This window comes from Nuphar pumila, chromosome 12, assembly GCF_984573655.1.
Source record: "Nuphar pumila chromosome 12, dmNupPumi1.hap1.1, whole genome shotgun sequence".
NCBI lineage: Eukaryota > Viridiplantae > Streptophyta > Magnoliopsida > Nymphaeales > Nymphaeaceae > Nuphar > Nuphar pumila.
The window spans coordinates 39,625,899-39,646,943 of NC_143260.1; the positions used below are offsets into that span (position 1 = coordinate 39,625,899).

Below are 21,045 nucleotides of genomic sequence, written 5' to 3' on the forward strand. Positions count from 1 at the left end.
TGATTTTCTATCTATGAATGACTAAAATCTTGATTTTTTTTTATTCCACCATAGAGTTGGCAGGAAAAGGTTAATTGTTTCTTGAACGAGGACAAAGTAAAAGACCCCAGATCCATCTCATACGCAGAAAATGGGTAACAAAATGGGATTAATTGCAAATTGTGCATGAAACCCTCTTCCATCAGGCAGAAAACAGAGATGTGCTTTATGAAATTCGGCTTCTTCAAGGAATCACTTCAAATTCCCACATTCTCAGAAACATATGCAGCAGCGAGAATCATGAATTTACAATTTCTATTCTATGTTCCGACAGGCGAGAAGTCGGGGAAGGGATGTGCACGGTTAGTGACCTTTTTTTTTGTATAATCTAATTGATAAACCCTCCGAATCACCAACTGCACATTGACTGGCCTCCGGTTGAGATCTCCACCTGCCCACCGGGGAGAATACTAGCTTCAGCCTTGTGGCAAGGGACACCACCTGTGGGTTTTGAATTTGTGACGTCCAGTCAACTTGGTGACATTTCCAAGCGGTCCCTACCAGATGAGCAGAGCCCCTGTGGGCATGCACAGTTAGTGTCTTAGGGTTCAAGTCATGAGAGCCACTTCATACAAAAGGCAGAAGTTAGATGCCATCAGACCAAAATTGGAGTAAGCCGCAGACAATTTTACCCAAAACGACAGGATTTTCAACCAGCATGAATATGCAGGGCATGGTGAACAAAATTAATCTCATATCACAAATAAACTGTATATTGAAAATAAATAAGCCAAGATCTTCAATGATTCAAATTCCCCATATTCACCATTGTCAGAAAATACTTGCTGGAATTTTCTCCAAGATGTGGTTCTTTTGTTTTTTTTTCCAACCCCAACTCATGCCTCGTATTCACTTCAAAAAGTACAGACACCCTCTATTAAGGAGAGGATATAACTTTTACGCCAAGACTATATGAATTTTGACTCTCGTCTTCAACATGCCCTTGGCCTCAAACTGCTGTCAAGGGGCGGCTTCTTCTCCAGGGACTGCCATCACTTTCTAGTTAAATGCCCAAACAGATTTTTTGTTTTTTGAAAAAAAGAAGTGGGCATTGTTGGTCGATCAAAAGCCAAGGAACAGACCAAATAGCAGTTAATCATCCCAATCATCATCCCACCCATCCTTCTCAGGGGCTCTAGAGGTGTGACCATTCATGGGTCTGACACTCGGCCTTTCCGCTGCTTCATCTTCCCAACCATCATCCCAACCTCGGTCCCAGCCATCAGCTGAATCGACCTCCAGTTTTCCGGCATTGGTTGAGACTGGGTAATCCGATTCGGGCAACCCCATTTCAAGCTCATGGTATCTCACACCATTGTGGCGCTCCTGTCTTCTAAATTTACAACAAATCCACACTCCACCAACTGCCAAGACAGTAAAAGCCAGGAAATATGCACCATACGTTGGTGTCACGAGAGAGGTGTACCCTGGAAGGTCTGGAAATATGCTACTGGAAAATTGTTTCCTTTGGAGTATGCATTCCCCATTTCCAGCATTCAGAATTATTTTTGATACTTCTTGTGCAACATCCGGCAGCTTAATCTGAAAGGTTGAAATACCATCAATTCAGCATTATTGTTCAGAGCTGAAAGAACGTCATGCCTCATTCGTGGACTACCACTGATTTGGCTTAACATAAGAGGGCTTGTAATTCCCAGATCCTGCATTACCAAAATGATACAATTTGCAGGTTCTGCATACAGCTCAAGCAGATCTGCCTTAACACTATTCCTTCAACAGGTAGCAGATATAGAAACATGCATGCAAACACAATAAAAATTGTTCATTTTATAAATATCATTTGACTATACACTAGAAAATTAAGCAAATATAGAGGCTAAAACAAGGTACGATACTTTGATCAAGATTTAAAAGGTATTTAACAAAAAGGCATGCTAGTTGTAGGCCCTAATTCTAAGACCATATGTAGATTCGTTTGTATGATGACTTGCACTCTATTGAATGGAGAAAAAATGCATGCTCACCACAATAAACTTGAGTGAGTTTTCGGCTGAAAGGATTGATAACATATGCTGACAACAGATGGGGCACATTATCTCTAAGCAAATTAGCACAATGGGCGAATAAAGGACAACACAGTGATCTGTGGACAAAAAGATATCACAAGCAGATAACTTTCAGGTTTCACAAAAAATCACATGGAGCACTGCCTTCCAATTCCTTGAAACAAACTGTGCAGATCTAAAAAGCACATCGCAGAAGAGGAAAAACATTCTCTTTTAATACAGGTGGAATAATTATCAGTGAAAAACAGAGGGAGCACAAGTTATGATACTTTCAAGCAAAAACAATTCAGGAAAGCTGCAGGTTGGAATGCACACCTTGTGGACCAAGAATTATTTGAGTATTAAGAAACCAAGTCTAGTAGCATTTTATTCCAATAATGATTTACATCCTAACAAGGGGACGGCAAGTAATGGATGGTTTAACAAGCATACCTGCTGTGTTTGGTGCCTTTTAAGTTGCAATTCTTTATGAAGAGCAGAACCCGAAGCAGTGATATTAACATCTAGCTCATCCTCCCCATCATTGCGAACCACAATAAGTAACTCACTGGATCCTGCAGAATAAGAAACTAAAATTATCTCATACCCTGAAAATACACAATAGCAAAAGAAACTGCAAGATTGGTTTTAGTCTTCAATATGCATTGACATCTCTAGGTCAAACTTATCAAAAGCATAATAAATGGTTTTATGGTAGCATGAAACCATAGTCACCTATATCATTCAAGGTATTTTCTCGGTGAGGGTATTTCCCGAAGAGATTTTCAAAAGTTGGAAAATCTCAGGAAAATCTTGGGAGTTTAAAAATATTGAAAAGTATAAGTAATAAGACAAAAGATAAGAAAACAATAGTTTTGCATGATTTTTCTTGCAAAAATATAAAGAAACAAGTTTTAGAAAGTTTTAAAATAGAAAAGAAACAAAAAATAGAAAAATGTATGCTCAAAATATTAAAAATTGAGTTTTTTCCCCAAAATAACGTGACAATATTACAATATTTGAAGTATTGGCAATATTGTGAAAATATTGTGATAAATTGCAGATAATATCAGTTTACTTGATATCTCCAATATTATCGTGATATTTTCAAAATATCGCTGATATAGGTGACACTGCATGAAACTATAAGAGCTAGAAACCTTTGATCACTTATTTTTTTATGATCTCCCATAGAAATATAATAATTTATCTTTACTTAATTAGATGCCAAAATGTATCAAGAGTACAAATAACTAGGATACAGTAGAAAGTTAATATGGGAAAGAAAAAGCAGCCGATAATGACAAAATGGAGCTAGTCTCTTAAGTGTGGATGCAAGGAAGAGAATCTCCCAAAGTACACATTCCAATGGAACAATTGTTAAAATATGTTGATCCTTAAATGTACATATATATATTTATATATATATATATAAAGATACGTATACATATATATATATATATATATGTATACATATCTCTATTTATATATATATAAAAATATATATTTTATCTTCCTAAAATACCCTCAAGGGTATTCTTGTAAATTAGCATTTTACGCATATTCCAATTGGAATATGCATTGTAATTTTTGTTTTATTTTTATTTTTATTTTTTGTTTTTTATATTTTTGGATTTCGTACCACATTGGGGGCCTCCCAAAAGTGACGTTGGGAGCCCCCAACGGTCACAAATGTGACCGTTGGGGGCTCTCCAACGTCCCCTTTGGGAGCCCCCAAGGTGGTCCCTTTTCATGCTTATAAATAGGGGATTTCCCCTTTGTATTTTGTATTCTTAAGGGAGCTTATGCTCCATTGTAATGGGGTTTTTACCCCTTCTCCATTATTCTTCAATGATATGCAACTTATGACTTTATGTCATATTTTTCCCTTTTTATGGGTTTTATGTGTTAGCACATTATGTGCTTATGTTGTTTCCCTTTAATGGGTATATTTGCACTCCGCGTGCATAAGTATGGGTTCATTATTGAACCCAATGGATTCCAAGTCACTTTCTAACATGGTATCAGAGCGAGGTCACGATGGGGTTGTCCTTTGGTGCAACGGAAAGCGTGTCGCTCAAGAAATGGTGAAGTATTCATTGCTCTTCCTTTTTGCTTTGAAGTTATTCGGTATGTATCCCTTTTCTTAAAGTATTATGCATTTGAAAATATGTTTCTTGCATATAGTTTGTTCGTTTAATGGTTATGATAGTTGAATTATGTCTTTTCACATTTCGTGTGCTCGTATATTTTAAAATTATCTCCCTCAAATTTGGTGAACTCGTTTGTTGTTCAAATATATAATTTGTGTTTATCGAACTACTCATCGCATATAATAACAATTTATGTTTTTTTAAAATTACCTTCAATTATGTGAGATTTATAATTCTTACATAACTATCTCATGATTGACCTATAAGTTAATTTTTTAAAATTATATATATGATTTCTTGCTAAAGTAATGATCTTTGCTTAAAATTTCTTAACTCTCATATGAACCCTAATTTGATTTGAGTTCCTCTTTTGATTATGAATTTTAGTGCATTTTTTGAAAAAATTGATATAATCCTTATATGAAAATCTTTCACATCTAAAAATCTTTGTTGAATCCTAAAGTAGTTCTTGTTAATGATAACTTATAAGAACTCCTAAAAGTTTTTCAATGTTTCTTTTTTGAAAAATTGTTTATGATAAACCATTAGGAAAGATTTTTTAAAAGGAATTTCTCACACTACATAGAGTGCATAGTTCATCTTTTGCATCCTTTTGGTATAAATGATTTCATTTTTCATCTTTATAAACTTGTTGGTTTGTATTTTTCATAAGGTTTCGAAACCTCTTAATAATATCTTTTAAAAAATGCCTACATTGGCCACAATATGGTTTTCTTTGTCCTCAATTGCAATTGTTAAAGTTTGAGAATTTCAAGCATTGCTCTTTTTATAAAGTGCATACTTGCTCACTTTTGTGTATTTTTGTGTTTTGTGCACATTTGTTTCTCAAATATTTGCGCTTGTATGCATTCACTCTTTTTTTATGAAATACATGCCTTCGAGCATATTTGTTTACACCTTGGTGTTTATTTGTTCAAGTATTGTATGAGTGCCTTCGTGCACATCTTTTATAGAGCCTTTTGTGCTCACATGTGTATTGTCTCTTCGTAGACATTTTTGCATTATGGAGCCTTTATGCACATTTATTTTTGTGAAAAATATAATGAATTTAGATATTGAATTCTTTTTAAATCATTGTAATTGTTTTTAGCACTTTGAATGTTTCCGCATATCTCATCACAATCAAAGTTTTTTTTTAAAAATTGTTGTATGGGATTTAATCCCAAATTTATAAATTTTTAAGTGTTTTAAATATTCATTCCTTGAGTATTGTGTTAAAGCCTTCTTTGTGAACCATTACGGTTCTTATGATTTCTTTGATTAAAAGCTTGATTGTCTTGATGAATTCTTTATGTTGTGTTTATTGCTTAATAAGTCCTTTTTTGTATAAATGACTTGTTTGAAGATTAAGCATAATTTGTGTTTATGCAAAATTGTTGTTATAAAGCACATTATTGATTATTGGACCTTTTGATTCAATCTTTTAATCGGTCCTCTTTTCTTTGAAAAATGATTCCTTAAGTGTTTATTGCCTTTTTGTGGCATTTATATTTGTCCATCACATGTTATTTAATGCATCTTTTATTTGGCCTTATTATTGTTATATTAGAGATGTTTGTTGAGGTGAGTTATGGGCACCTCGTGTTATATCATTTTAGTTTGTCCACCTTCCATATTATAGATGGTTGTTGAGGTGAGTTATGGGCACCTTGGGACTCTAAAATGATTTGTTGTATGATCTCTAATTATGAGTGTGTCACTCATTTTTTCTCTTGTGGCCATTGATATTATGGATGCTTCTATGTAAATGTGATGGACATATGGTGTTTTAAAACCTTAAATGTTTTAAGGTATATTAAAAATCAAGGGTTTTGGGATTATTGCCCAACCTTTTCTTGTTTATAAATCTTATGAGTGCATTTGCACATTTATGATTTTGTGTTCTTGTGATTTTGCACAAGTATTCTAAGTGTTCTTGGTGTGTGTATGTTCACACATTTGTTCTCAAGAATTTTATTTTATCGATTATAGAATCTTGTTGAAGATATTTTTTACATGCATGTTATTGTTATGAGAATTCATTTTAAAAGGAGTATTGTTTTATTCGAGGTTTATTTTCATTACAAGTTTATTGCCTCAAAAGTCTTTTCCTTTTATGCCCATTATCTAAGTGTCATCATATGTAGACAAGAATTTTATTACACCTTCGTGTGTTTTTAGCCATTTGTTGGCTTTTGCTCTCTTGGTCTAGTAGCTGAACACACTTGTCTTGAGTGTTTTTATATGTAGACAAGGCACGTTGATTCACACCATGGTGTGTGATTTTTAGCTTATGTTGGCGTTTGTGTCCTTGTTCTAGTCGCTTAAGATATATGCCCATGGTTGGCTTATTTCACTCATTTCAAGTGCTATCATATGTAGACAAGAGATGTATTATGTTTTAGCCCATGGTTGGCTTATTACTCTTGTTCTAGTAGCTGAACATACTTGGTTTTAAGTGTATTTTTTTACGTAGACAAGAGATACTTTTTAGTCCATGTTGGCATGTATTCTCTTGTTCTTGTCGTAGATGCACTTATTTCAAGTATTATTATATGTAGACAAGAGGTTCTTTTACACACCTTTGTGTGTGTCTTTGGCCTTTAATGGCTTTATATTCTTGATCTAGTAGCTTATACACTTGATTTATGGGTTTTGGAGGACTAATGAGGAAGATGTTTGTAATGAATAAACTATTGTTGAAATTTGCAAAATTTCATTCATGACTTGTGTTTTTCAAGCAAATCATATTTTTGATATGCATATCAAGTTGATTTCTTAGCATATTAAGTGCTTATGGTTTTTGCCACCCTTATATGCAAAATGTGTATTAAGTATGTCTTTCATAAATGATTTTAAAACCTTGTGAACTCTTGGGTTTATTTTGCCTAAAGTATGCTTGGAGACTTTGTTTCTCTTGTTTGGCACTTCATTACATGTTTGAAGCATGTTCATTAATGAGTTCTTTGAGTATTAATTCATTTCATGATAAGTATATGCATATGCTCTTTATGGCCTTTTTGGGCCCTCATTCAATAATGTTTATGTATATCATGCCTCTTCGTAGGCTTATTGTGGTGTCCCTTAGTAGACCATTTTGTTATTCCCCATTATGGGGTTATATTTGTCCAACGTTGGACCTTATGAATGCATTATGCATTCTTGCAATTTATTTCTGCATAATTTGCTTCCGCTCATTTTGTTTTAAACATGATATATGAGATTTTGAAACTTTGGTGTCATTTTTGCATAATTTGCATCTCTTCTAACCTGTGCTAGTTAGAAATGTTCCATTTGAATAAAAGTACAAAGATTTGTTTTACTTGTTTCTTTGTTGTTATTTCACAGGATCTTGGAGATAGGACAAAGAGAAGTACCCTGGATAGTTCGGAAAATTTGAAGACAATAGGAGGAAGACCTTTTCAAGTTCCATTGCATCCTTGCCGGAGCCTCTTGGAGTCTTGCCCTTTGTTCAACCTTTTCGTTTCCCCGCAAAGATTGAGGGGGGGTGTTAAAATATGTTGATCCTTAAATGTACATATATATATTTATATATATATATAAAGATACGTATACATATATATATATATATACATATCTCTATTTATATATATATATATAAATATATATATTTTATCTTCCTAAAATACCCTCAAGGGTATTCTTGTAAATTAGCATTTTACGCATATTCCAATTGGAATATGCATTGTAATTTTTGTTTTATTTTTATTTTTTGTTTTTTATATTTTTGGATTTCGTACCATATTGGGGGCCTCCCAAAAGTGACGTTGGGAGCCCCCAACGGTCACAAATGTGACCGTTGGGGGCTCTCCAACGTCCCCTTTGGAAGCCCCCAAGGTGGTCCCTTTTCATGCTTATAAATAGGGGATTTCCCCTTTGTATTTTGTATTCTTGAGGGAGCTTATGCTCCATTGTAATAGGGTTTTTACCCCTTCTCCATTATTCTTCAATGATATGCAACTTATGACTTTATGTCATATTTTTCCCTTTTTATGGGTTTTATGTGTTAGCACATTATGTGCTTATGTTGTTACCCTTTAATGGGTATATTTGCACTCCACGTGCATAAGTATGGGTTCATTATTGAACCCAATGGATTCCAAGTCACTTTCTAACAACAATTCACAGCCTTTAGGTGATAAGAGTATAGCTCCAATGAAAACATATTTGCTCAAGACCACATCTATCATCTAAAAGCCATCCTAAATCTTATAAAAGCAGCAGGGGTACTAGGTGCCAAAAATTACAAGCTTTATTACTTTTCTTAAAATGACATTTTTGCCAATGTGTTGTAATAGTGTAATTATTATTTTTTCCCTTCTCCATAGAGTTCTCCAAAAACAAAAAAATTGTTACTTACATGGCATATTGTAAATTTTCCTAAAACAATAAAAACGTGTAGCCACTTAAATAACAATTAGAAAATGGTGAAACAACTCTCTCACACACATTCAAAATATCTCGACGTTTTTAAGTAAAGTCTTTCTCTCTCTTAAAAAAATTACATATTTAAACTAGGAAACGGGTGAGATCCTCTCTCTCTCTCTCTTTCCTAAATTATCTGCATATTAAACAACTCCTTATCCAAAACCTCTTACTCCTAAAACATCCCTCCCTCTCATTCCCTTTCCAAAAATGCCTCTATCTTTTTGCTAAATTATGTCCATATTAAATAACTTTCCAAAACCTTTCACTTACTCCAAAAATATCTCTCCCTCTCCTCCTCTTTCCAAAAATGCCTCTCTACTGCTTTCAATACTCCAAACATACTCTGTGTGTGTGTGTGATGGTCAATACCAGAAGCTTGTCATTTGGCATAAACCCAGCCAGGTCAGGCTCATCTTCCTGTGTTGCATCAGTTTTCAGTTTAGAATGTCCTTTGGGTGGTCGATATTGGGATACTATCGAATTTGGAATCATGCCAATTGTTTAGTTGTGGTGGTCGATATTGTATGTCTAGTGGGTATTGGATTTTTCATTTCCTTGTTTTGTTTTGTTTATGTTAGTTTTATGATATGTTTGTGCGTGGTTGCCTTATAAGAATACTTATAGAAATTGTTTTATTTGATTAAATGATTGAATTGAGCATCTTTCTGTTGAATTAAATATAAGTATTATACTGTAATTCCAAAAGAATTGAAAGAAAGATTGCCTTCATGGGGAAAGGCTTTGTGTAAGTTGATTGTTTTTTAAAGTTAATCGAGCCTTATTTTCAATCCCTTGTAGTCCAGCACATAGTTACCGAAAGCACCCCTATAGGAGGGGAAGAGCGCTTCCAAAGCGGCAAGCGCCACACTTCTCCCACAAAGGGGAAGCAAGGGGAAACTTGCTTCCCATTTGTATGTGCTTTCCACTCCTCAAATAGCTTCCCTTTCGTTTCCCCCTCGCTTTCCCTTTGTTTTTGGTGTTTTTCATGTCTATTTTTTTTTAGCTTCCCCCTTTTTCCTTTGTGTTTTCCTTTTTTGCTTTTCATATGCTTTCACAATTGTTTCCAAAACGAATCCCACTTCCCACAACTTTTTAACACTCGCTTCCCCGCTTCCCGTATCCATTTCGCTTCATGGTAACTATGGTCCAGCACCTGAGGAGTCTGGTCCTAGATTCGGTGGACCTCAGAATTCACAACATAGTTTTGGAATTAGTAATGAGTTGCAGCCTTGTGGTGCTACAAGTTCTAACCGTCTGATTTATTGGACTTGCAATTCACTTAAATCCAAATAGACCAGACCATATATATGTCAAATTTGACCGGTTTCAAACATATATTGTTCAATCCATGTTAGTACCAGACTGATACATACCTAATAATGGTTCAAATCCAGATTGGAGATCAACCAATTTTGCATCCCTTGAATTCAGATCAATCAGATCCTTATTGATCAACATCAGAATTGGATCATATGCCCACCCCTCAAAAGTTAATCTCCACCAACAAAATGGAAGAAAGTAAGGGCAAGAAAGATATCTAAAGATTAAGAACAACTAAGTTATTTTATTTATAAAATAAGGGTAAAATGGAAATTTTTCAAATGATAGAAGAATAATCACAAGATCTTCAAAGACTAATAATCTTCAAAAATATGATTTTTTTTAAATATCACTTATTTGAAAAATATCATGTTTTTTATGATATATTATCATGTTATTAATATGATATTTATATTTCTATGTATTTTATATATTTTTAAAATGTAAATAAACTGATAAGTTCCCCAGATTTTCTACAAAAATGATTATTTTTAAATTATCATGAATTAATAAAACCACATGGGATCATATTTAGTGTAATATCATCTATATATTTACAAGAATCTCAGAAATGATAATGTGGTTCAAATTTAAATGGTGTCTCTACATGTTTGTTGCCCATTTGATCCGTCTGTAAGGACAGGCTGTTTTCTAGTGTGCATAACATATGGAGTAGCTAGGAGTGCGAGAGATCTAAAGAGCTTGATTTACTAAACAAACAATAAAATACTAAAATAGGAGTGGGCTCCACTAGCTAAAAGAATTCTATTGATTGTATCATTCATACATACCTGACCATAAAGATGTGTTCTACATGCTTGATTTTATAGGAATCCACTCTTGTATCATCCGATTCTGATATGCAGGTAGGTTTTTGTAAAGGTTTAAAAATCGACGGCCTGAGATTTTCATAAATATTCAAGGATTAAAAATCATTTTTTTAGAAAAAAACATGATCCACGTGCAGTTCCCTAGTAAATTGACCATGTAGAGCACATTTATACGGTCAGATTTAAGGAAAACATGGAAAAAACCCTTTGAAACCCAGTTAGCCAACAGTTAGCTAGAAAAGTGGTTAGCAGCTACCAACCTCTCTCTCTCTCTCTCTCTCTCTCTATCTATCTATCTATCTATCTATCTATCTATATAGATAGATAGATAGAGAGAGAGAGAGAGAAAGAGAGATCCTAACCAGACTATAACTGTCCTAACCACTTCAAAAAATCATAGTTGCAAATGCCTTTAGCTTAATCTCAACCTGTAGATGTGTTTATCAATGCTTAATCTAATCTGATACATCTTTTCCACTATAAGTTCAAATAAAGTAATTACCTGCAACTACGCTTTTTTGTAACCAACTATCGGAGTAAGGAGGATAAGCTAGTTAGGTAATATATATATATATATATATATATATATATAAATTTCCTAATGAACAATAAAAATGCATTAGATTGGTTGATAGAGCATGTGCATTTGCATGAGCAGTACATGTATGGGTTTTCAAGAAATCGTGAGAAACCATAGCTATTAGTTGCTTTGCAAATGGCACTTCAATCTTCAGTTCTTTTTTATGTCCCAAAAAGTTTCCTCAAAGTGGAAAACACCGTTCTTAGTTCAGTTAAAGACAACACATTTCTTCTTTTAGGGGAAATCAGGTCACAGTTGCTTGATACCGAATGGAACCCAATTACATCATATCAAAGCGAAGGATATCAGAGAATCCAATTATTGCAAAAATACTTGTACTCTATCAGAGGGGCATTGTGTTGCACTCATGAACCTTGATCCTCCATGATATTATAATTACTACCATGGAAGCTTGGTGGGGAAGAACCCCAAATAGGACCACTTATAGTTTTGGAAGCACCTTCATTAATAAGTGGATGCTGCTAAGAAAAACATTCATTAGGGTTAGTGTAGGCACAAGAAATAGATATAAACCTATACAGTTAATGGGTTCTCTATCTTGGGCAGCAAACTACAATCTACCACCTGGTATTCCAAGCATACTTAAATCCATTCTAGTCACCCCTTTGGGCCTTTGCAACCTGTGACCTGCAACCAATGGATCTGATGACTATAAAAGCCATCCAAGTATGTGTTGTGCAATTCCACCTTTTCCACATGGAGATTCAAAGGAATGTCAAGATATTCTATTAGGAATCAAATTGGAAATAAAAGTAGGTATTATGAAACTCGATTTTTGGTTGTCAAGGTAGAAGTTGACACACTTTTGTTTCCACTAATCTTTAAATGGGTAGCAGCCAAGAATTCTCCAAGCTGTGGTGAAGTCTTCAAAATTATTGTAGAGTTCCATCCCTACATATCGCATGCACTCCATGTATTTTGGAGGCATAAGTAGAGGGGCTCTAAGGACCTGGATCTTGTTTGAGGGCCACATTCATCCCATTCTGATAGATCAAGCTAAAGGTTTCACCTATTATGTTGAAAAGGTGAAGCAAAGGAGGTCCTCTTGTCAAAGTCCTGATAAGTGTAAACCAGAGTTGCCAGTCGGGGAAGCAGGAGCGGGATGCAATTCGGGAAGTGGAAGCAGAAGCGGGAAGTGAGGCAAGAAAAAAACCAGGAATCATCTCGGAAGCGTGGGACAACTTAGAAACAAACCAAGAATCATCTCGGAAGCGACCTAGGAAGCGAGGGGAAGCGTAAAAACAAAAGTAAGAAAAAAAAACACAAAAAAAATGAAAAAATAAGGAAAAGCGAGGGGTAAGCAAACTTCCCCTAAATGGGAAGCATGCTTACCAATTTTTTTTGTGCTTACCTGCACGTTTCGGAAGCGCCATGTTTCACGCTTCCAAAACGTACATCGGGGAAGTGCCCTTCCCCATATAGTGGTGCTTTCGGTAACTCTGGTGTAAACTGCCATGGATGTAGATGATGTTGATACAATCTCTCCATCTTCTTCTACGGCCCACTTGTACCAAGATGGAGTGAAGTCATCCACTTCACAACATGAAACGTGTTTTCACGTGTCCCCTTTCAAGATGGATGCCATAAGATTCTTCATATGTTGAAATATCAATAAGCTAAGATACTGTTAGCCTTAATGCACACCCTGTTGATGAAAGCCAACTGGCTATTTTGAGAATAAGAATACAAGTCCTTTTCTCCATTCACTCTTCTGATTCCATTGCATTAATTGAGAAATGCTTGATAAGAGGAAGATTTTTCTGGAATGTTGAAAATACTATTTTCTCCCTTTTTGGGTTAGTGCAAGGATGGGTTGTAGAGTTCTTCTACGAAGGCCTTGTTTAGGACCTTTTGGTAGAATTCTTGCAAGATGCTAAGAATCAAGGATGTAGAATTTACAAATTTCACAAAATCTTTTGAAGAGGCATATTTCAAACCCATCCAATCCCTGTGCTTTGTTGATGAATGCAAGTATTGGGGACCAACCCGTGGGGTGGTCCTTCCATGATTTCTCCCTTACCAAATTTAGCAAGGTATCTAGGAATGTAGTCTATGTTGTGTTGTATTTTCTGTACAATAACTTTTTCCCGACAATACAAAAATTCCATGATTGATTGGAGAATAACTGAATCTTGAGTTTCTCCGTTCAATAACTTCTAAAGTTGAGGCCAGATCCAACCTTTAGGTTCCCAAAATCACCTTAGCTCCAGCATCAAAGTCTTCGAGAGCTCCGACCCATCTACACCACTCTTTTTAGCTCCCATGCCCTCCTCTATAGTGTAGCATCCTGACTCTAACAAATTTCCTGAGTGCTCTTTGATAGTAAATCCAATGTGCCAAGCTCTGTGGTATATGCCTTGTATGTTGACCTGCTTCCAGCCTGGTTCTGGCGGTGACCAGTAGTTCAGTCTTCTCCAGCTTATGGTCTCCTTCGTTTTCGAGTTTCTTAACACGAGAAGGATCTGCTCCCTAACAGCCATTAGATTTTCCTGCTGCATTACCTCGATCGACTTCCTGTTTTGCCTGAAGATCCTCTCATTCCTTGTCTTCCATGTTCTCAAAATAATTATTTAGAAGGCTCACTCCCAGCTCTATCTTATTGTTTTATCCTGGAACCTTATATCAAACCATGAGTGTACATTCTCCATCAGATTTCCTTTGGTTTCCAGTGAATACCAAACGACTGTGATATCTGTTTCCAGTCATCCAACAACCTTGCCATGAAAAAAGAGGTCATTGGGCTATTCAGTGGTTGTTCCACACAACTCACATCTGCTGAGTAAGTAGTAGCCCATTCTGTGAAGTCGGCCTTGGGTTAGGAGGCACCCTTCAATAGCCCAACCTGGTTAACGATGTTCGGGGAAAAGCTTTCTTAATCCATATTTATTTAAAAACCTTCTTCTGCACCTGCACTCTAATGTTCTATGCTGATTTCATGGTAAACTCACCTTTTGGTAGCCAAATAAGATGGTCCGGTGAACCAGGGCACCATTTTTTTACATCTAACCATAAATTTTCTTGAATCAGGAACCTTCAAAACAATCTCTTTGTAGCAACATTAAGGTATTTGGTTTAAGTCTAGTTGTGAGTTCATAGTCAGATGCCTCAGACTATGATACAAAACTTGCATACTGTTTTGCGGTAGGAGGTGCACTAGGGGAACCTACTGGCACCACGGGTCAAACCAAAACTCCACCCTTTCCACACTCCCTACTTCCTATTTAATGTGTTTTATAATAGTTGCAGCTCCTTTCTTAATGCTCTTCCAGTCAAAGACTCTTTTCTAAGTTTCATGGTTACCCACAATGATTCTGCCTTGATATATTTTGCTCTCACCAAGCTGGTCCATGGAGAGTGACTTGATTCGCTACTCTCCAAGCCAATTTTGAGAGACATGCCAAATTTATCTCTCATATATTGAATGTCTGTCTGCCTTTGGTCTGCATAGTTGTTCCTAATTGACAAGGTGAGCCTGTTTGGCCTTGTTGGCCTTCTGCCGTAGGAACTCACATACTGCTCTATCTATGTTACTGATTATATGAGCAGGGAGCATAAAACAACCCATCCAATAAATTGTAAAGGACTATAAAACTGATCGAATCAATATCACTCTAGCAGCCATCGACATCAGTCTTGCATTCCACCTTTCTAGACTCGATTTGAATTTTCTGAGTGCTTAACAAATCACTCAGGTAAGCCTGTGACATATGAATGACACCCTAAATTGGCTTAAACAGATGGTATGTTTGCACTTACAGTGGTGCTTCTTTGCCTTGTTAGAAAAGGTTGTTCATAAATCATGAACACTCAAAAGTTGTTCTTTCCTTTAACTATAGGTATTTTTCTACGATATTTTCTATAGATTACATGTACAATATATGAATTTTGGTTTATCAAAACAAGCTCACTCCTCCAACTGGTCACTGAAAATTTTCTGAACCTGGAGAATCATCTCTGAATACTGCAACACTATCTTCACATTCTGAACCAGTATTTAGTTCCAAAATTGAATGCACAAAGAGAGAATAAAATCACAGAATATAGCAAGACAATTGAATAGCTTAGTTGTGGTAAACATAGGCTTATATTACTCACATATATGAAATATTCTCTAAAAGTAAGGTTTTGTAGAAGCATTCCCAATTCTACAAACAAATGATAATCCAAAAGAGTTCCCCAGATCATGAGAAAAGGATAAACAGGCAAAAGGATATAAGCTATGTCACAGGGACTCGGCTAGCAGGGTGCCGCACCCGCGTCGACGCGGGTGCAGCACCGGGTGCGGTCAACCCGACCCTGGGTGCGTTGACCGCACCCAGGGTCATTTTGGTCCATTTTTTTTGCCCTATGAAATGGGCTGCGGAATTTAAAAAAAAAATCTGGCAGGGGGGGGGGGGGGGGGCGCTGGCCCCCTATAACCCCCACCAGGGGGAACCTCCGGACCCCCCTTATATATATATTTACATTTTTGCCCCTGCTGCACCCCCGCACCCGGGTTTTTTGGAAGTGCCGAATCCCCGCACCCATGTGACATAGGATATAAGAGAATCATCCATGAAAGAGAATCAATGCACTATTCCAGGAGGTAAATGACCAATACACTATTCCAATTCTGCTGTTTACCACGTTTCACAGGTATAGTCAGTGTTTTTGTAACCACACTAAATATGTTCTTCATTTCCTTCTTGCAGTGATGGAAATGATTGAAGAAACCATTCCTTAGTTTATGATACTTCTCCTTTGAGATAATTCCTTAAACAGAGCATGTGAAAATGATTATGAAACTGTGTGCACCACACTCAGTTGGGACTAACTAGCCCAATCCTTATTTCACACCCAGTAACAAAGCTCATTATTTTATTGGCAGACATATCGGTGTTCAAGCTAAGAAGCATACACTATGATGCTCAAACTTTGACTCAAAATCCTAATGGAAGATGAGACAATTGTTCTCAACTTTATTTTCACCATGTAATGCAGGTAAAGTTTTTACATGCATGCTCAACTAAAGGATAAAAATAGAAATTTCATTCCTTAGTAACATTATATGACTAAAAGATTTCTACAATAAACGTATTTGTGATTAGGGGTGGATGGCAAGCCCTGAACCAATGACTATTAGGGCTGACAGGCCCAACTCAGCACCGGGCTTGGGTTCAGCCTGAGTCTTATTGGGCTTAGGTCGTGTTGGGTTCTTATGAACCAGTCTATTCTTTGGTCAGACTCAGTTTGGCTCTAACAATATGTTTTGACTAAATTGGCAAACATCACCAGACAATATTTGATGATGGAATTGCTGAAATTCTGATTTTGGTGAGCATAAACTTGGGCACATCAGCAAAGGTTGATGAGATGAAAAAGAACCAAGAAGAACACGTGGGCCAGAATAACTTCCTTGAAATAATTCTTCAGTTGCTTGATAATCAGTATCAGCAAGGGAGCCGTAATCCCCTCAACAGAAATAGTGTGAGACGTTGAAACCTGAATGCTTTTTCATGCTATATAGATTCTTTATTTTTCATGTAAAGGAAAATTAAAGAGAAAATGACATAGTGGACCAGCTCACATATGGCCTTCAATTAGTTGAAGAGCTTCCCACTTTGATACCAATCCTATGTTAGGTCTTACCGATACACTATCTTCTTGTAAAGAATCCCAAAGAACTAATGATACAGACAAGATAATACAGGTAACACAGTTTCAATATTCTTTTTATTATATAAAACATTAATATTTAAAACCATCATTTTTTAATTATGTCACACAGTTCAAGAAACCATCTTGAGACAGAATTCATGAAGAAATTAGGAATATAGAGCAGTTTGTGACAGATCAAAGTTCAAACAACTAGAAGAGATGTAAACACAGAGATCCATGCTTCCAACGGGCCAATAAATCTATTTTTCTTTCTCTTACCTTTTGCCATCTACAGCAGCTTAATATATACATAAATCATTTGACCTAAATCACCATACTGTAAACTAAAATGTTTTATGTAAATTGAATGTCCACATTATCTGAACTATGAAGGTATATAATATTACTTGAAATGGAAGAAAAAGGAACATGTTACATATAGTACACGAATTTATTTCTACGAGATCTTTTCCCCCTTAGAATTTCAACCTATGGTATTACCGTTTGACAACATTTCAGAAACAAAATCACTTGATTTTTTTTCTTGAAATGGAATGGTTTAAAAATGTTATGCAACTGAAATGCATGGAATAAAAAATGAAAATTACAAAGTTCACAGGAAAAAATACACAAAATATTGATAAAATATTGTGATTTTTTTATGATATAGTCAGATAATCCTGAATGAATCACAATATTTTTAGAATGCCACCCACTTTGAAAATATCACTACTTTATCATGATATCAACACTACTATTTTTTATCTATTTATATTTTTATTATATTTTTCATGTGCATATTTCCTGATATTTTTAAATTTCTATTATGCCAATATACAACCATGATTTTTCGAAAACCATTTTTTAAAAATTTACTGTGAGATTTTCCCTCGTCAACAAAAATCCCCAGACAGAGCTTCATGACATTGCTATGAAATTGTAGAGAACTAAAAGATGGCAAAAAGACAATAACATATAAAAGTATTAGTGGACAAGACTCAAAATTGAGAGACTTGCTTACCGCTTTGGGTCAAACAGGCAACCACATTCTTGTGATCCTTACACTTGATGGATGTGTTGCATAAGCCCTCCTCAGGCTTAGGCTTCTCCTTTGGTCCCCCAGAATCAGTGGGCACCTTGCTCCCGTCATGAGTGTTGTTACTTTGTACAGTGTTTGGTGAAGCTGGGGGAGTGTTACTAGGTGGGGGCTTCCCGATACCATCTTGCTTTTTAGGCTCTTGTTGAGGTCTCGGCATAGTAGAATTCACCAAATTAGGAGATGGTGGTAAAATAGGAGGGCTGTTATGATCTATCTTAATAGGATCTGGAGATTCTGTCCTATTAGATTCTTTTGGAGCACTGTACAAATTTGGCGACTTTGGATCAGGGTTTGGAACTGAACCATTACTACCTCTAGGTAAAGGTGCAAAACGAGGAGCAGGCAAAGGACTATGCTTTGATTCATGTGCTGTGCCATTGGCCCTTTTAATAGGCGAACCATCCATAGTACCATTCTGAAATAAATAAAAAGAAAAGGTATAAAATGAGAGAGAGAGAGAGAGCATTCCAAGAAGCATGGGTTTCAAAACTAAAGTGAATACAATGACCAAACAAGCAAGTTTACCTTTGTTGTATTCTTGTTCTCCATATATGTTGATGCTAAGTTGCGAAGATTTAAAGGAGTTGACTCATCAGCAATAACCAAAATTAGAAAAAGTATAGCTATGCAGCTCAATTTATCCATTATGAGAGAGAACCAAATACCGCAACTCGAGAAGCTTATTCAGTGCATCAAAGGATCAGAAAAACTGTTCAATTCGAACAATTGGAAAATATCCCGAGAACTGCATCTTCACTCAACTCCCGGATAGTTCAACTTCATCATCAACATAAACAAAATTTGAGTTTTTCCGCAGCAAATTTTCTTGCAAGAATTCAGTAGAAACCACACTTCCTCCCAACAGCAGCATAACTCAAAGCCAAGTTATTTACATGATATCCTGTGGAAAATACAACCAAGATCACACTGCAAATACAATTTCAGAAGTTCAAGCACGCACACTAGTCTAAACGAAATTCTTGCAAATACAATTTCAGAAGTTCAAGCACAAGAATGAAAATTTTGAAACAAGAAAAATAACAGCCACAAATTAAGGTTACTACAGACACCAATAAAGGAAAAACATCATCGAATTGTATAATTAGGGAACCAAATGCGAGTATTAGTGAATCAAACAACAAAGCTTTAACTAGTTCCCCCAATAGTCATTTCAACTTTTCAAGGCTTAGAAGGGGAAAAACTTTAACTGGTGTCGCCAACGGATTCGAAGCACGAAACAAATTCTAACAAGTCGAGACGAAATTCGACAGGCACGAATCCATACAACCCGTACCGACACCGCGCGCAACAAATCCCCAGAGTTGATTTCAAGCTTTCCCATGATCAAAACGGATCGGTAATACGATCAAGACCAGAAAATGATGAATCGAACCCAGAAGCTCAAAAACGCAACCAAACGAAACCGAATCGAACCCTGAGATTGGCAATCCCCAGCCCCAAACTCAAACTGTTTCAGACTAACGATCGGAATTTGAGCCCCACAACATCACAGAAAAACAAAAAAACAAATCTCTCCGTCGTTCATTCCGAGAATTTACAATTGCTAGGGTTTCCGGCAACAAAACGTACGCAGAAACGATCCAGAGAAAAGGAGAACAGAGCATCCTCGATTATAGACTACGATCAACAAAGAGAACCTGTAAATCACTAGGGTTTTGAATCCCCGAAAACGATTTCCAAGAGATTACCTCAAGAGAATTGATGAAGGCGAATCGGCTATTGAGAATCCAGAGAATCGATTCCTCCTTCGAACGATAAGATCGGCAGAAAAAAACCAAAACAAAAAAGACGATGGAATTAGGGTTTTCAGGAAGAAGGAGGGGAGAGTGGAATTGGGGTTTTGGAAGAGAGAGAGAGAGAGATGGCGGATGTCCTTCGCGGAAGCAAGAATGTCTCGCTCGACAGCGATACGTCGGGGCGGGAATCCAGCCCGGAACCGACGGGATTAGGGATGTAAATAAAACGGGTTTGGTTCGGATATTCGACCAAACCCAACCCGTTTACTTGGGTTTTGTAGGAAACTTCAGAACCCATTAATAATCAAATTCGGGTTTAGTATTGCGTTTTGCAGTCAAACCCGAACCCGAATCCGAATCCGATAAAACCCATAACCCAATTAAAACCCAAACGATTAAAGGCATCTTTGTAAGCTAGAAAATGGTAGGCAGGAAAGAAAAAATGGCAACTTTTTCATCCGTTCTAAACTCAAAAAAAAAAATTGAAAATAAAGTTTTTCTACAAAGTTTGATTTTTTATAGAAAAAATTCTTTAACAAGAGAGGTGGAGAAATTTTTCATATCAATTTTTCTTTTTTTCATCATTTTCAGATATCTGATATCTTGAGTGTAGGGTCGACCTCTCTCTCTTTATATCTGGTCAAACCACCTTTCTCTAAGAACTGCCCACCACCATTTTCACATCTCCAGTTTATAGGAAAACTTAAATTCCGGTATATATAGCTTCCAGAAAAGATTGTTCTTGGCATGCATCAACAAATAGACAACAAATAATCAAGGACATTGCTCATAGAGTTTACAGCGAATACAAACTAAAGAAATTAATCATTCGGGGCATTTGAAAAATACATACCAATGTTGTGAAAAGCATTGATGCATAGCGAGGCGCACCACCAAAAATTGAAGTGAGGCATAAAGAGTAAGCCTCAATTTTTTTTTTGAAAACTTTAAAAAAACTATAAAAACTATCTAAAAATATAAATTAAAAAAATGTATTATTGATGAAGCAACAACCAATAAAAAATAAAAAATCTTAAATAAATACTAAAAAATATGAGATTAACATGTAAAAGTAACTGAAAAACTGATTATATAATTGAGAAACTAATTGTATAACTTTAAAAAAATATATATATTTGTGAAAAAAACTACAC

General features: G+C 35.9%; 1 protein-coding gene across 1 annotated transcript; it reads right to left on the reverse strand.

Moving 5' to 3' along the window:
* Positions 1-716: 716 nt before the first annotated feature.
* LOC149820800 (uncharacterized) lies at positions 717-20,082 on the reverse strand. Its single transcript, XM_089982078.1, has 5 exons — positions 19,844-20,082; positions 18,660-19,035; positions 18,057-18,549; positions 2,499-2,620; positions 717-1,581 (listed from the first exon to the last, which is right to left on the reverse strand). Exons 2-5 carry the CDS (start codon positions 18,777-18,779, stop codon positions 1,132-1,134), a joined length of 1,185 nt encoding a protein of 394 aa, XP_089838204.1. The 5' UTR covers positions 18,780-19,035; positions 19,844-20,082; the 3' UTR covers positions 717-1,131.
* Positions 20,083-21,045: the final 963 nt, after the last annotated feature.